Source organism: Nesoenas mayeri (genome assembly GCF_963082525.1).
Source record: "Nesoenas mayeri genome assembly, chromosome: 3".
Lineage (NCBI taxonomy): Eukaryota > Metazoa > Chordata > Aves > Columbiformes > Columbidae > Nesoenas > Nesoenas mayeri.
In genome coordinates this window covers 47117478-47134228 of record NC_137544.1, presented here as the reverse complement: position 1 = coordinate 47134228, position 16751 = coordinate 47117478, and the positions used below count along the sequence as shown (strand labels likewise).

The following is a 16751-nucleotide window of genomic DNA, read 5'->3' as shown; positions in this document are numbered from 1 at the left end:
AGGAGGGTATTGACTAGAAACTGTCCTTTAAGTTCTAAGATAAGTCTGAATATATGAATGTGAAGGAAAGAAAACTATTTGCAAAATCCTGATTTTATCCTCTAGACTTCACATTCAATGGCAAACTACTTTGTCTGGTGCTGAAGCACTTTCTCTCCAGGTGGGAGGGTAGTGTCTTCTTGAGCCAAGATCTCCGCTGCTTGCAGATCAGACAGCAGGGGCAGCTCAGTTTAAGAGCCTGGTAGCTGGCACATTTTTACTTCCCCAGAAGGAACCTGAGGGTTTCACTTTTTTTTAAACACAATTCGCCAGCTGGGATCATGTCTCCCGATAAACACTCAGATCAGAAACTGCTCCAAGTGCCCTTTTCTTCCCACCCCACCCTCTCAGGCTGATACTTGCACACACAGATCTAATGCTGCAGTGAGGCTGTTGTACTACTGCATACCCACAAAGAAAACTGCTGTGTGCCATTGTAATGAGCTGTTGTGGGTTTTTTTGTACCAATAGCCTCAAGTCCTTCACCAGAACACCAAGACGTGGCTCGGCCATCAAGCAAGAATCCTTTGACCTGGACAGTGGATGACGTGATTTGGTTTGTGAAGGATGCAGACCCTCACGCTTTAGGTCCCCACGTGGAGCTCTTCAGAAAACATGTATGTAGAAGGCTGCCCTTACCACATCTGGGTTATTTAAATCAAGTGCATGGGCACTCCCAAGAGACAGCCAGCACCCACCACACACCCACCCTAAGCTGCATTTGGCCGCTATAGGCAGTGTTTGTGCACAGCCAGGTCAAATACATGGCTGTGCAAGGTGTTCAGCACCACTGTGGGGTTTGGGCTGAAGAAAGGTGCACTTATCACCCAAGAGAGTGGTGAAACACTAGAACAGGCTTCCTGAAGAGGTGGTTCACGCCCCAAGCCTGTCAGTGTTTAAGAGTTATTTAGACAATACCCTTAACGACATGTTTTAACTTTTGGTTAGCCCTGAAGTGGTCAGACAGTTGGACTAGATGATCATTGTAGGTCCCTTTCAGCTATCCTATCCTATCCTATCCTATCCTATCCTATCCTATCCTATCCTATCCTGTCCTGTCCCGTCCTGTCCCGTCCTGTCCCATTCATCCTACAATGGGGTGACCCTAACAATGTCTTGAGAAAATGCTCACCATGTGTTCCCAACTATGCCAGTATAAATTGTTTCTATGCCAAGCCTAAGAGAAAGCACAGATAATCTGGTGCTCATTCTTTATGTCACATTGTCACAAAACAAGCCTCATCTCAATGACAGTTTTTTCCCAGGATACCTATAATTCTTCTCTGAAGAGCATTTTACAAGTCTCTAGATATTTAGTAGGAGAAACCCAAAACAGTCAAGCTTTTAATCTTTCTCCCCTCAGTATTATGTAACTACATAACCAAATTTAACGGACCTGCTGACTCACTCGAGAATATTATAGTTGCTTTTGCTAGGCAATATCCAGCAGTGGAAATTATATTATCCTTAATTTCAAAGGGTAAGACTGTAAACACACATCTGATCTGGAGTTTCTTGTTCTGCTGCTGCATATGAAGTTGGCATCAATGCATCTAATAGCGGCCTCCTCCTCCTCTTTCATCCCTCCTTGATCAATTCAGTTTGGCTATGAAAATGGGTTTTATCCTAAAAGTGACTCACTTGTGTTCAGCTGGAGGTCATAGCTTTGGATGTAAGTGTCTGGAACTAGGTCTAAACAAGAAGAGCTTCCCAGTCCTGACTCTTGATCAGCACATCAGGTCACAAAGCAAGAGAAAGGCCTTGATCACAAGGTCCCACTCCTTGCCTGTGGGCCAGCAGGGACCAGTGGGAATGTGTGGCTGCAGACAAGAGCTGAGGAAGACAACTGATGGATTTCCAGCTACACCCTGGATGCAGAGTTTCCAGATAGAGGAGAGGAGGTGGTTGAGGAGCAGATGAAATCAGGATGAAGACAGACCTTGATGCCTGCTCACCCTAGGCAGGTATGGAGACCATCTGCCATTCTGCAGACAGGCTGGTGGGATGAGGACAACAGAGCAAGCACAGTGATGTTAGGACCAAATCTGCAGTTATAGGTCAGGTGCCAGTGTACTTTTCCCTCCTTCTGCAGAGAAGTCAGACCTGCCTTATAAGCTGATAATGAAAACATGGCTTATGTGGGCCATGTGGGGAATTAGGCAGATAAACAAGCCACCTTTAGATTTAAAGGAACTTTCTTTAGCTTGAGAAGGGTTTGTGCACCAAGAGAAAACTCTTCCTGCAAGAGAGAGAGAATTGCCATGGTCTGAGGCACACAGGTACATCCCAAAGAAGAGAAACATTTGAAGTTCATCTTGTAAATATGGACAGTGCAAAAATACCAGTTTTGTGTTAGTTTCCACCTGCAGCAAAGAATGGCCCAGTATGTTTTTATCTAGCATCAGGGCAGTGACACGACCCAGACAGCCACGGGCCAGCTGCACTGGAGCATGCTGCAATGCTGCAGCTGCTCTGTGGCCAAGGAGACCGTTGAATTGCCACTAAGGACTGTCCCTGTCATCCTTTGTTGAACACCCAGCACCCATGGGCTCTACTTATCATTGGTTTCCTTGTAAAATATGCCTGAGGTGTGAAATCTTGGGTAAGATTGCCACACAACTCAATTCAATTACACCTTCAAGTTATATATGTCCCTGCAATTTTTCAGCCTTCAAATCTCATCTGGATCAGCACGGAGACCCCAGGGGTGAGAGACAAGTGATTAGTCCATTAACCTTAGTCATATCTTCCTGTATGTTCAATCTTCCTATGAAGCAGGTGCATAATTTACTTAGAAGCACTTACTGTCATTGACCAGGCCCAGCTATCACCTGAAATTGTTGCTTCAGCAATCAAGTCATCTGAGCTATGACACTGGGAGGGAGAGGGTGGTGGGATGGCCAGGAGGAAAAGGCTCTGGGGGTATCCTGTGTGGGGGTGGTTTTCTTTACCACTGCTATGTTAAGGCATTTAGATGCTGACCACAGTACCCAAAGCTGGTTTTCCCAGGCTGCAGTGAGGAGGTGCACCCCCATCCTCCACAGCTGCCACACACATTGCAAGATGACCATGGCTCTGCTCTCCCACCATGAGCACAAGCTTTTCTTCTTGCCAAGACACCCAAGGAGATCCGTACAGGTGTCTCCTGAGATTGTCCACCAAAGACCATGAAACTGCCTACTACCTTCCCTCTGCTGTTCCCTGCTCCCTTGGCAGGGACACCTGCTGAGAAAAGCCTGGCCCATAACTTCTGGCGTTGTACAAAGGAGCCATTGGCCTGGCAGGGACCTTATAGCAACACTGAGTGAAATCCCCATGCAATGTTCTCTCAGCAAGAAAGAGTTAGTAGAAAGACAGAATGAGGGAGATGGAGGAGGGGACGAGTTACAAAGGGAATTAGCAGGTGGAAAACTCTAGATGGAAGGGATTGAAGGGATGTTATGGTCTGACAATTTAATAATGGCCAGTGACTGGCAAATGCATGTATGAAGGAGACAAAAACCTTTGAGTTCAACATAATTAATCCAATTTATTCAAACAAAAACCTGTCTCTGCCAGTGCTAGACATCAGATTTGTGAGTGTGCATGTTTCCCTAGACCTTCTTCATCTCGAGCGTTTGAGCACTGACCTCTGACCTGCCACTCGCTGCACTCCTGTGGCAGATGGTGGCCTTACCAGGGTTGGTGTCTGTTCACAAGACTGCAGACTACAAAACTATATATATACATGTATATATACGTGCATATCCTAGCACGATATAGATCCTGAAGTCTTCCATTTTACTTAGAATTTAGTTCCTAAACAGCCATGAAGATGGGGACTTTAATCTTTCTCATTGAAAGCCTCACCCTGGGGGACATCCACCACCAGGTGTAACTCCTGTTTGCATGGCACGGGGCTTGTTTTGGGGCTACTCTGCTTTTTGAACAGTATCCTCAAAACAAGTACTTCAAGAAGCTGGCACAAGCACAGTAATACTCATTCTTGCAGGTGGAAGCTGTATGTTTATAGTCACTGTATCGTGACCTTGCAGCCCATACATTTGCTGTGTCCCTTCCCTTGCAGGAACACAGCAATGATCTCCTGCAATATTCTAACTTGCAGTGGGTCAGATCTCAACTCATGTGAAACAAGATAATTGCATTATTGGCACTGAATTTTACCAGCTGCAGATCTGGTTCAAAATCTTCTGGTGGGCTATTGCAGATTTGTGGACCACGCTATCGAATCCTTCTTTTTTAAATTATTTTTTTTTAATAGGACTGACATAGTAATATTGCACAGAAGTCAAGCTAACAATCTGCGCAGGAACATTACTAATATGGGGTATTTAATTGGATATGAATGCGCCCTTTGGCATACTCTTGTCATAGATTTTAATTTTGACCCCTACACAGTAATAAGAAAGGAAATAATAAAATGCTGAACTCAGTCTTTAGAAACAGCTGCCTCCACACCAAACCCTTGACAGTGCTTTTACCCTATAGCACCACAGTTCCAAAAGTTTGTTTTTCATTTTTATGAAAATATTAATTGCATGTAATACTCTTCCCTCTCTCCCTTTCTTTCTTTCTTTTTCTTCCTTTCTCCCTTTCTTCCTTTCTCCCTTTCTTCCGTTCCCTTAGCTTCCTTAATATAATGGGAAGGAGAGAGGAAAGGTGAAGAGAGTTTCTATTATGGATAGAGTGGGGGTTGCAAATTGAAGAGCATTAATTGATTGAGTTAATCAGAAAGTGACCTTAACTGCTCATCAGCTAAATCATCCACTGAATGGAATAATAATGATCAGGGCAAATTAGGATCTATGGTATTGCTTAATTAGTAGGTAATAGATCACACGGGAAAGACTGGACCATCAAAACCAGAATACAACATATACAGCATTAGTATGTGTGTATATGTGTGTACCTATGCACACACATATAGCACTCATTACAATTTAGCTCTGATGATCCGAGTATGTAGGTGTGGTGGATCCTATGTGGAGGGGGTAGTAATTTTTAGCAGAATTACTAATATAGTTGGGAAAAAACACACGAGTTCAGGATCCAAGAAAGGACAGTGTAGCTGAAAGCTTCTGTATTTTACAGACCATAGTAAAACAAAGTCCATTTCGCTGTGCACCCACCATACTTTGTGCTCACTTTGTGATTTCAGAAGACTTTCAAGCCAATACATCTGGGATAAAAAACTGAACTTGGTGGTAATTTCCTCCACTTACATGATGGTTAAATGAAATTTGAACAAATTCTGTTAGTAAATGTAATAAAATAAGCAAGTTACCGCTATCTTTACGTTATGAAAAAGAAATGTGTGTGTGTGTATATATATCTCACTGGATATAGGTGCACCGGGAGTATGTGAAACATGTCAGTAACCAGGGACAAAGCTGGAACTGAGATTCAGAGGTGCAGTATTAGCAGCCCATGAGGCCACAGCCCTCTCCCTCCCTCCATCACTCACTCGTTTCTCTCAAGGCTGACCGGCTTTTCTCAGCATTGGACTTAGAGGAACCCTGATTTTTTTTTTAATATTCATGTTTTAATGGTAAAATAATTCAAAACCTAGACAAACCTTACCGTTCCTTGAAGAATAAAATGTACTATTTGATTAGGCCCTCCTTTAGAGTTTCTTACAATCATACCTCAGATTTCAAATTTTTAAACAGTTTCAAAATACAGGACATTTCAGCTAGCTCTGCTCTAAAAGACATGTTGTTTCTGATTCACCTTGTTTAATGTGTCAGGACGAAGTGCTGGAAGGGGATTAACACATTATGATTCTCTTTCTCTCTTTTGAAACCAGGAGATTGATGGCAATGCTTTGTTGCTGCTGAAAAGTGACATGATCATGAAATACCTGGGGCTGAAACTGGGACCTGCGCTGAAACTGTGTTACCACATTGAGAAGCTCAAGCAAGCCAAGTTCTAACAATTTCTTGAACAACAACAAAACGTGACCTAAATCTAGACAGAAAACGAAAGGTAACACGTTGCCTTACAGAAATGCATTCATTTGCAGATTGTTTCTTCCTCTTTTTAAACAAAGACTCTTTCTTTTTTAACATTTGTGCATCGTCACCTTTTTTTAATCCAATAGGGTCTTTTGGGCTGCTATGTGTTAATAATTTGCCAAAAAGTATATAATTACTATAATTATTTTGTATCATTAATATTATTATGATTATAGCAAGTCCTATTTTTGTAATCAGAAGTGGGAAATCAATAACAAACACAGCTATGGCATACTGTGAGGACTGCTGGAAGACTAACAAAGAGTCTCTCACTTGCCACGGGTTCATTTTGGAGGACACCTGCACTGACTGGGCTCCAGCTCCACCACCAAATACTCAAGGGCTGGAAAAGCACGGTGTTTGGACACCTGTTTTCTGATGGGAACTGCCCCATGTCTTGCACTATTTGGAAAACTTGATTCTTCACTTAAAAAAAAAAAAAAAAAAAAAAAAGAGCAAAACAACACAAAAGTTTTTTAAAAAAGAAGTTTCAAAAAAAAAGTGGGGGGGAAAGATTTTTTTGCAGCTAAAGTACTTTTTTTCCCACTAGAGGGAGCAGCCCTAATAGACTTGAGGCTGGAGCTCTGATGCCATGGTGCTTTCTGTCTGATGAGCTTTGACCATCACGACTCTCCTATCGAGCACATCTCTAAACACCGACAAGGAATCGCAGGCTCCCAGCAGGATAAGCCCGTCACTGTTTACAGATAATTAATTCAAGAAAAGCCCAAATGCAGCAAGTGTTTCTGACAGGATGCTTCCCATCATGCCGGAGAGGGGGTGGATGGCTCCCACAGTGTCTGGCATGCTCAGCTGTCAGCTCCCTTCCCTGAGCCGTGTCTGTCTGGCATACAGTTTGTGGCACTTCAGAAAAAAAGCAGAATTTCTGGTTTTAGCTTTGTTTGCTATTTTAAAAAGCGAGGCAGCCAGGGGGAGAGTGTTCCCCAGGCAGAGCTGGCAATCCAGGGCACATCTCTGCAACCATGGTCAGGTCTGGGGTGGGTGCTGTAGGACTGGTTCCTGATTGTGCTGTGGCTTTCAGCACATACGCAGCTGTGCTGGGCTTTCCCTCTCTAGTGGGTTAAAAATTATGCTCTTCTGCCTTTTACACAAACCCAAAAAGTGCTCACTGCTATTTCACGTAGCTAGCTGGGAGAGGACAGGTCTCAGGCTGAGGTGATTAGTGGCAAGGGTATGCCCTCATTTGCATCCTTCACAAAGGAGGATGACAAAGGGACATGTCCATACAGTTTAAACCCTTAGTGTCTGACAAGGAGCAAGTGTTCATAAGTCGTACATGCTATTTTAGAGCTAGCCTCAACTGAACTGAGAAATGGGGTCCTGATAATATGCAAAATGTCATACTGTCCGATCCTGTTTATGCAGAACAAAAAATACCTCACGGAACAAAATTCAACTTGATGCATGTTGCTAGACTAGAAGTCCTATAAAAATATACTAGTTCAAGACCTAATCCTGAAAATCCTTAATAATCTGAGAAATCATATCCCACAAGACTTTTGCTAAACTTTTGGGGACTACTCCCCCAAATTTAAAAAGTTGCCTGCATACATTTGCAGGATTGGATCTTTATAGGACTGACCAGCTTTCAGTGAATTCTGAAACATCTTCAATAGGAACAGCTGAACAAGTGTGTTAAATGACTAGTCATATACTACCCAGTGATGTAATATACTGAACCCTAAACATGTCAATTCTTGGAAGGTAACACCCACTTGTATTACTTTGTGTCCATGGTGTAGAGAATAAAAATCTGTTCAGTCAGCTGTCTAGTTGATGCAGAGATGACTTCGCAGCAACACCAAACCTGTACAGTTCATTTTTCACTATTACATCTTCTAAAAAATTAATCTTTTCCCCACAAAGATCCCCAAAACATGTTAAAATCTTGCTGTATTAGTAATGCTACCTTCAGAAAGTCCTCAATCTTCTCCCCTCACCTCCCCAATTTTGAACTTAGTTAACCTCTCATTTTTTCAAAAGGTGATTTTAATTCTTTCACTTGGAAATCCACCTAGCTATGGTATATCAGTAGTCAGAGCTGGTTAGAATGTATCAGATGGCTTCAATGCTGGAAAATCCCACTTTGTCAAAATCAAAACCCTTCATAAATGCATGTCACTTTCTAATGTAAAATTCTATTTAACTGAAACTACAGCTTTTGGTTACGTATGTCAAAACATCATTTTGACATTTTGGAAATGGAACATTTTTGTTCCAAGAAGATTTTTGCATTTTATTGTATTTTCCTGGAGAATCTGTAACCTCACATTTTGTTCTCAGAGTGGGAATGTAAAAAAACCCTGCAGCTATAGACTTTCCTGAAAGAAGAATCCTTCTCATTCAGGACCGTGTCTCACCCCTTCCCTCCACCGATCCTACTCTGGACACTACAGCTCAGAGAGATTATAATACCAACGCAGTATTTATAGACTCCATAGTGGCAATGATGTTTCTACATTTAATATGCTGAAATAATTTTCATGTATGTATCTGATGTACACAGTCATTTGATCCAACACTTGTAGGTGTGACAGGACTGTCCAGGTCATGGTATTTAATGTTCTGGCTTTTACAGGGGAAGCAGTTAGTGAATTCATTTTACATGTAAGTAGAATCATAGAATCACAGAATCATTTTGGTTGGAAGAGACCCTCAAGATCATTGAGTCCAACTGTTAATCGAACACCGGCAATAAACCATGTTCCTGAGCACCTCACCTATGCCTACGACAAAAATTCCTCACTACATGGTTTTGTTAATTTGTTTTTGGTGTTTTTCTTTGGTTTTGTTTTGCGTTTTTTGTTTGGTTTGTTTCACTGAAATGCAATTAGGAGGCAAACACTACTGTAGTAATATTGCAATTATAACTAATTTTTGTCTTTAAAGTCTTTTCAGTGAGGGTAGTTGAGCAGCTCTGCCATGCTGAGGGTGTCAGGCCATTTCCTCTGAACAAGCACTGAAGAGCCAGAACATGCATGTTAGCCACTTCTCCATCAGCCGCTGCTTTAGACATCGCTTGTACAAACCATTTCACTTGCTAATCCCTTCATAGCTCTGGCTTCAGACTGCAGCCAACCCTCTTGTGGTTTTGAACTGTTCCCAACAGGTGGGTGGATGCGCATACCCTTAAAAGCAATACATGTGCCTCTTCTCTACTTCAAGCACTCACAGCTGCATTGAAAGGCACTTTGGTTGCTTCAGGCAGTTTCAATACTGTAATAAAAAAGGGGAAAAAAAAAAAAAAAAGGCAAGTGGTCAAAGTCTGATTTGTTGAGAGCTCCTCCCTTGACCAGGTGCTGGTTGCAGTGTGTTAGGAGCACAGAGCCAGTGGTCCCAAGCATTCCATCTTCTTGCATCTAGCACAGCTGACCAGACCAACATCTGCTGTGACAGTCGGCCACGCCACCTTCCCACCCACGTGCTGCCTCTTCCCATGCACTGACAAGCGCCTCCTTCCCCAGCCAGATCTCACTGAGTTTCAAGAAATGCCTCTGGGAATGCCTCCACCTCCCTGAGCCCACTGTCTTGCTTGGCAGGCTGAGGAGCACAGCGGCCTTTGCAGCGCTGGCAGCTTCACTCAGAGTGATTAATGCAGGCAGGAACCCTTGGGACTGGCATGTAAAGCGTCACTCTGGGCTGTTATTGCCCTTAAACTGATCACTGAATTTCTATAGGTTGTCAGCAGGCTTCATGAGTTACACTTCCCTCCTCTTTAAAGAAAAGATGTCTGTGAGAGATTAAGTAGAACATCATTAGCAAAACCAGCAATAATGAGCAAAACAATAAGAAAATGACTGTTGAAGTTTTGGCGCAAAAAGGTGCTTCTGTTGGATTAGTGGCCAGAAGGATAAATCATCCTCTGGTTCAAACAACACTGCTTGGGCAAGGCAGGATGAAAGGACAGCGCGGGAGCAGGTGTTTTAGGGAGGGAGCAGCTCCAAAGCCTGGCCCCGACTCTGGCAGCCATGGGTGGCCCTTCCTCTTGCCCTGGCACAAACACCCCATGGCCCTTCCTGCCCTCCCTTTCCCCGCTGCATTGTTCAGGGGCTGAACAAACTCAGGGAGGAATCTGTCATTTCTTACCTCCCCAAAACATATCCCAAAACCTTCAGTTCATTAGTTAGTGCATTTCCCCCCCTCCTTCCTCTCCCTCTCTTTCTCTTTCTTTCCCTTTGAATGGCTTCGATGTGCCAAAAAGACATCAGGAGGGAGATCCCCCAGGCCTCTTCAGGAACCAGCTCACCCCATGGAGAAGCATCTCTGGAGTCAGACTGCCAGGATGCAACTGGTTCTGCCTCAGCACTGGGGAGGGAGGAGAGAATTAAATGCCTCCTTTTTATTAATTAAAATCAAATACTTCACAGGCACTCCCCTTCTCTGCATTGCAGCCTCCCTCCCCAGGGCCAGTTGCTCGATTCTTCCCCATGGGGCAAGGAGGAAGGCAGAGGAGGTGCCCAAATGAGCTGCCTGCTGCTGGCTGGCCCAGCAGGGCAGGAGGTATGGCAGGACCAAATCAGCTGCTACGCTGGTTTGAAACTAGTTTGGCTGGAGAGTGTCATGCCCAGGGTTTCAGTCTGGGGCATTTTGCTGTCAGCTGTTCACAGGTCACACCCCAGAGCTTCAGTCTGCACATTCAGTCTGGTTTTGTGAGGATTTTGTCTCCAAATCCACCCTCTTGAGCTTGTGTTAGGGGAGTACCCTGCTGGCGTGGGCTGCTTCCACATCAACAGGCTTGAGGTTGCTAGGGAAATAAATCATAATAAGCAGTTTGGGGGCTTCCCTCCCTTCCAAGCAATTCTTTGTGCAAAACCCCTCTGTGGCACCGCCAGAACGGGGCCCACGCACCATTGCTCCACGTCACTGGTAATTGGGTCATATGGAGCCGTACAGATTTCCCTTCTCTCACCAAGGAATATGGTCCCAAATATGCACACCCTTGCCACAGAAAGCAGGCAAGTTGCTGCACACATTGCCTCTGATGCCTTGCAATACTTGCAGGCGGCTCTTTAATCCATGCTCCCTTCATGGACAACTGGAAACTGATTCCCTCAGAAAGCTAAAATTTTGCTTGAAAATGCATCACTTTTATTCACTGCCATGAGTTAAATATTATGGAAACATGTCTGCTAACAATTTGCTTTGTGTAATTTGTACTAATGCTAATAAGCAACAGCTGCAACACTTCCTGTTGTAAATTCTTTCGTGGTTGCAGCGGTATTATCACATCCGTACTTCACAAATCTGATAGACTCTAGCACAACTCGCTCATTCTGGCCCCAGCTCCAGCAAATCCCCATGCTTCAGAAGTACGGCTGTGCAAACGTGAATTTACAGTCTCTGTCTCCCTTCACTCCCAAAGCCTTTGCTCCCCTCCAGGTGCCTGGAGCTGGGGGGATGTGTGTAGGTGTGGTACCCAGAGGTCAGGAGATACATGCGAGGGGCAGATGCATGGTGTAGTTGGAAGGAATTGCTTGCAGCAGAGACATCACTGGCTGGCCAGGTTTATTGCAGTTCAAGCAGACAGGTTTTGGTCAGAGGCTAAGTGTAGGAGAAATGTGATTTATTAAAGAAAAAGAAAGAAATATGGGTATGCAATACACTGCGACCATAAGACTTAAGCTGAAACCCAAGAATCTTTCAACCATTATCTAAAGAAAAATGTTTCCCTCACTCAACATACTAAATAAAGCATGCCAGGCCAAACCCAGGTCCCATTGAGGTCTGCATAAGTTTTTCTATTGAATTCATAAGACCCAGGCTTGGCTCATAAACCAGGTCAAGCTTCAGCCACGTCCCATAGTAACTAGAGCCTAACAAGCGATTTCATCCTCTCTTACAAAGCGTGGAGACAGCTGCTGCTGGCCAGGCCGCTCTCCCCTGCTCCCGGGAGAGCTGCTGGCTTCCTGGTGGAGAGCTCTTCCAGCTGCACCTCTACCTGATCCCCACACCTTCTCCAGTCAGCTCTGTGTTTTAGCAACGAATCTCATGGAGGCTGGTTTGGGTTTTCCACTTAGCAGCAAACCAAAGCCTGTGTGCTGAGGGCTTCAGCCATGCCACTAGGCAGAAACTTGTCCCGATTTGAGCATGACTTCAGCGGGAGATTTCCACACGTTCCTGAGGCGAAGCCCTTGGTGGAATTTAAAAATACAACTTTTCAAAATCAGTCCCAGTGACCCACAATTCTTGGCTCTGTCAGCATCCACAGCACTTCATCATACTTCAAACGGCTGAGTCTCTTGGTAGTGCCATAATCGGACTGGAATAGCTCACAGAACTCCAGGAGAGACTCCATCTCTAACTAGAGAGCCTTGCTCCTCTTGGTCCATGGGCAGCTGCCAAAAAGCAGCATTTGAGGCTGGACAGGAGAGTGTGTGAGCGTGTGTGTTGCTCAGAGAGGCTTTCTTGGCTGTACACCCAGGCTGTGAAGTGAGTAAAGTGAGAGCAGGGCAGAGCAGCTAGGAAGGATGGACTTCAACAATAGGCAAGTCCCAGGCTTCACTGAGGTTCCCGTGGAGTTTGTGCTCTGTCTCCTGGTTCATATTGAACTTTCCCTGCACGGAGGAGTATGTCTTCATTACCCAGAGTTTTCCCTTGGTGTTATATAAAACTGGGATCATGCTGCCCTTTTCTTTTTGAACATGAAATACGGGCAACAAATTTCCTATTCTCAGAGATCTCTAAAAGAGTGGGTAAGGGGAAAAACCTGAAGCCCAAGCGGTATGGGACTGAGGACATTTCAGAGTGAAGCAGTTTCACAGCTTTCAGTGTCTTTCAGCTGAAACACAGGAGAAGAGGAGAAAAATTACTTCTGAATTGCAGTGAATCTAAGCCAGTGAAAGACTCATGATTAATTTTATCCCTCACTTTGATGGTTTCCTGATCTGTAATGTGTTTTATGGCCTTGAGCATTTGCTGCAGTGGCAGGATTGTGAATTGATCCATGTGTCCAGGTTCCCCTGGAACCAAATGTCTGTCTCTAAAACCTATCTGTCTTCTTCATGGCTTTTCTAATGGGCTGTAGCATCCAGAAGGCTTCTGATCAGCTTGGTAAGAGTGAGTATTTAAAGAAAAACTTCTTTTCTTGTGGCACAGACTTCAAAAAGCACCTTTAGCCATAGCTGTGTAGCAGATCAACATGCACCAGCTTTTCATTCCAGGCGTCTCAGAAACCTAGTGGTAAAGAAATCCTCTTGCTGACCCAGCCTATATGCTACAAGAAGCCAATCTAACTTCCAGTCTTCCACTGACCCTGATCGAGATTTAGTAGATGTATTCCACATTTTTACCACTGTAAATGAGATCAGTATCTGCACTACGCTCTGACAACACTAACAGTTCAAATAGAAGCATGTTCAGCTTCCGTTATCAAAACTCACTATCAGTATTTGTGTCACAACAAGATGTAGAGATTGTGTCTGGTGCTGTGCAGGCGAACTATGAGACACTCAACTTGCCCTGCAGAGTTGACAACTTCATGAGGCAAAAGGGACAACCTGAGGAGAAGGGTTTTCCAGAGGCAGTTTTCCTTCGCTGTTGCAGATGAGGGCTGAAAACTGATAGAAGTTGATGGCATGAATTTCCCACAACTACATAAGGGGGAAACAGCAGAACACTGAGAAGAATGAAGCAAAACTTCCACGAAGATGAACTGTATTGCCTCCTCCCCAATACTGTTAAACATGACCTCCATTGAAGCTGGTTTGAACCCAGACCTCCTGGTCTGAATCTAGTGCCTTACCCACCAGACCATCTGCTTTCACCATATTCCTGCTTTTCTCCCTGTGCTGTCCACATATGACTTACCCCTTGCGCAGCCCTTGCCTACTTCTTCCTTATGCACCTGAAAAATAGCAGCTAAGCAGGCCTTTGAAGGTCAGTCCTTCACCCTGTCCTCATACTTTTTCATCTTAGTCTTCCTCTGCTCTCTAGTCTTTTCCTGGAACTTCCACCCTGTTCCATTCCTATCCTCCCATTGTAGTTACTTCCATTTTTTCTCCTTTTTTCCTTTCTTGCAGCATCTCTCTTCTTCCTTCCTTTCCATCTTACAGTGACCACATATGCATTTCCTTCACCCCACTGAAACTTCTTCTCTACCTTGTGACTCTTCCCTGCTCTTCCATTTCTCTCTGTTTCCCCTCTCTCTTTCTCTGTAGTTTTCTGCAACCCTTTCCTTTCAATCAAGTGCCCTTCACAGGAATATCTAGTACCAGTTCTGCTGCCGCAAAGACTACCATGTACTGACATCTTTGAATTAGATTGTCTGTATTTTTTTTGACATACTCTTTATCTCACACAAAAAGCCTTCCACTGCTTTCATTCACCAGCATGAAAGGCATTTTTGAAGATGATTTTTAACTAGTTGGCTGATGACTATTTGCAATAAATACCTCATTAAAGGCTTAGCACTTTTACACAGGTTGAGTGCAGCTTTTCCCTCTGCCTTCCATCTTTTCCTGTGATGCCTCTTGATATTCAAGCTGCTTGAATGCTTATTGGTTTGAATAGTCCCAGTTACACTGCTCACTGAAATGAATCCTTGGCTCCTGCCCTGTTGCTGAGGCACGTTAAGGCCCCATGGGCCAGGCCTGGCCCTGTGAACGGCACATCATTAGGCAGGTGCGAGCATCAATGTGTGTGGAGCACAAAGCCACCAGCATCACTTCCCCAGACCTGGAGAAGGTCCAGCTTGCTTTCAGCCAGCATCAGAAAGTTGGTTGGAAAGAAGAGCTGCCCATTGCCAATGATAAGGACAACAGGAGGCAGGAAAGTTCCACCTGGCTGGAGGAAGAAGCGAAGTGGTGTTGGCCAGCTGGGAGGTGGTGGTGGAACAAACAAAACCAGCAGTGAGGGAAGGCCAGGCTTGTAAGCCTACATTAAGCGTTGTGAGAAAATCAACATGGCAACTGGCATTGCAATGTTTACAGCATCATCCTTCATACCAAAATACGTGCAATAACGCAGGGCAGATTCACACATGGATGCACAAGCATGAGTTTAGAGTAATGACTGTAGCTTCTGTGGGGCTACTGCATACTTCTACCGGTGGGAATGAGATCAGATTTTGGCTCTGGGTCTCTGTTTCCAAACAGTGTGAAGGATGAGAGCAGAACACTTTCTATCCAGCTGGAAAGTGGCAGCCTTAAATCAGGCCACAAAATAGCACAACTCCTGCTCACACTTTCTTTTTTTTTTAATGCTGCTCTGAGCTCCCTTCCAACTCCTCAGCATTAGCTTCCAAGGCTAGTGAAGCATGTACAAGGCTTTTGTGATGTATGTGCAGCTATCAGTTTTTGTATTGCTAATTGGGCTCAAAGTGTGTTAGCTTTGATTTTTTTAAAGTTCTGTAATTTGCTAGATAAGCCTCAGTTTCTGCAGCAGCTGTATAAGTAGGGCTGCTTTCTTCACATCTTGCAGGTATTTTACATTCCTTTTTACACATCTACTATATATTAATCTCACCCTCCTGGAAAGGTGAATGATGTCTTTCCTGGTACTGTACAACCTTAGGAACAGACATTTTGCAGGGGACATCAGATATCAAGTGACTATACAGTTATTTTGATTTTTTCAAGCATATACAAAATCTGCCATCAGAGAAAAAAACAATCAGGAGTTCAAACTCGCACTGTCTTGCATTCTGTCACTCCCAAATTTATTACAACCTCTGCCACTTACTACTCACCACATCTCACATCATTAGAAAAGTGCATCTGTGACTGCTCTTGTTCAGATCCCACAGGAGCTAACAGGAGCCTGTCCAGCCCATGACACAGACTTCTCCTCTGTGACTGCTCCCAAAACCAAGAAATCAGCTTGCATACACTAGCTCACCAGGCTTCCTTCACCTGCCAGTGTGTGTATTAAAAACAGGATGTAAATAATGAGATTTCTTTGTCAATAAAAATGTGCTGTCGTGATGATATTATGGTTTTGAATGATGCTGACTTCAGTCTTCGGTCTTATGTCTTGATATGAGGTGTATATAAGGGTGATGTATTTTGAAAGTCCTTGGCTCAGACTGTCTGACTTGTTTTCATCGTTCTACCTGGTTTTACTCCAGCCAGCACTGCCACGCTTATGTCACCAGGCTTCCGCTTTCTTCCTGATGTCAAAAGGCAGCTGGGTTGATTTCACTGGCAGTATAAAATTTGTTAGCAGCAGACCCACAGGCTGTGGCACAAGTGATGCTGCCTGGGTGTCCCCTTGGAAAGAGAAGACTGTCAGCTCCCTTCAGGGCATCTACCACCATCCTCCAATGATGTCTCCTGCCCCATCCCCAGCACTCACCACCACCCGGCTTTCCAGGGTGTTTCCATCATGTCCTGCTGTGTAATTCTTCCTAGCTTCTTCGTTTCAGACACTGATATAAATCTAGACCATCCCCACCAGAGTCAGCGAGAGGGTACTGATGTCACAGCCACTGGTTGGGACTTCTGTATTCATTGTTTACACATCTTTGGCTTAGTACTGTTTTGTATTGCTTTCTTTCAATGAGAGAGAAACAAAAAGGCACCTTACCCTGTGACCACCTCAAGGTCCCAATGCAGTGATGTGGTTCTGTGCTATTTGATGTCAAGCGCACCCTTGAGCATTGTTTCACAGAATCACAGAATGGTTGGGGTTGGAAGGGACCTCTGGAGATCATCTAGTCCAACCCACCTGCTAAAGCAAATT

At 44.3% G+C, this 16751-nt stretch overlaps 1 protein-coding gene across 1 annotated transcript in view; it reads left to right on the top strand.

Moving 5' to 3' along the window:
- SCML4 (Scm polycomb group protein like 4) overlaps positions 1–5971 on the top strand; it is a gene marked incomplete at both ends in the record, with an annotated part of 44780 nt that extends 38809 nt beyond the window's left edge. The window contains 2 exons of the mRNA XM_080341936.1: positions 511–656; positions 5846–5971. Coding sequence (XP_080198062.1) covers positions 511–656; positions 5846–5971 — 272 coding nt within the window. The remainder of the gene's footprint in view (positions 1–510; positions 657–5845) is intronic.
- Positions 5972–16751: the final 10780 nt, after the last annotated feature.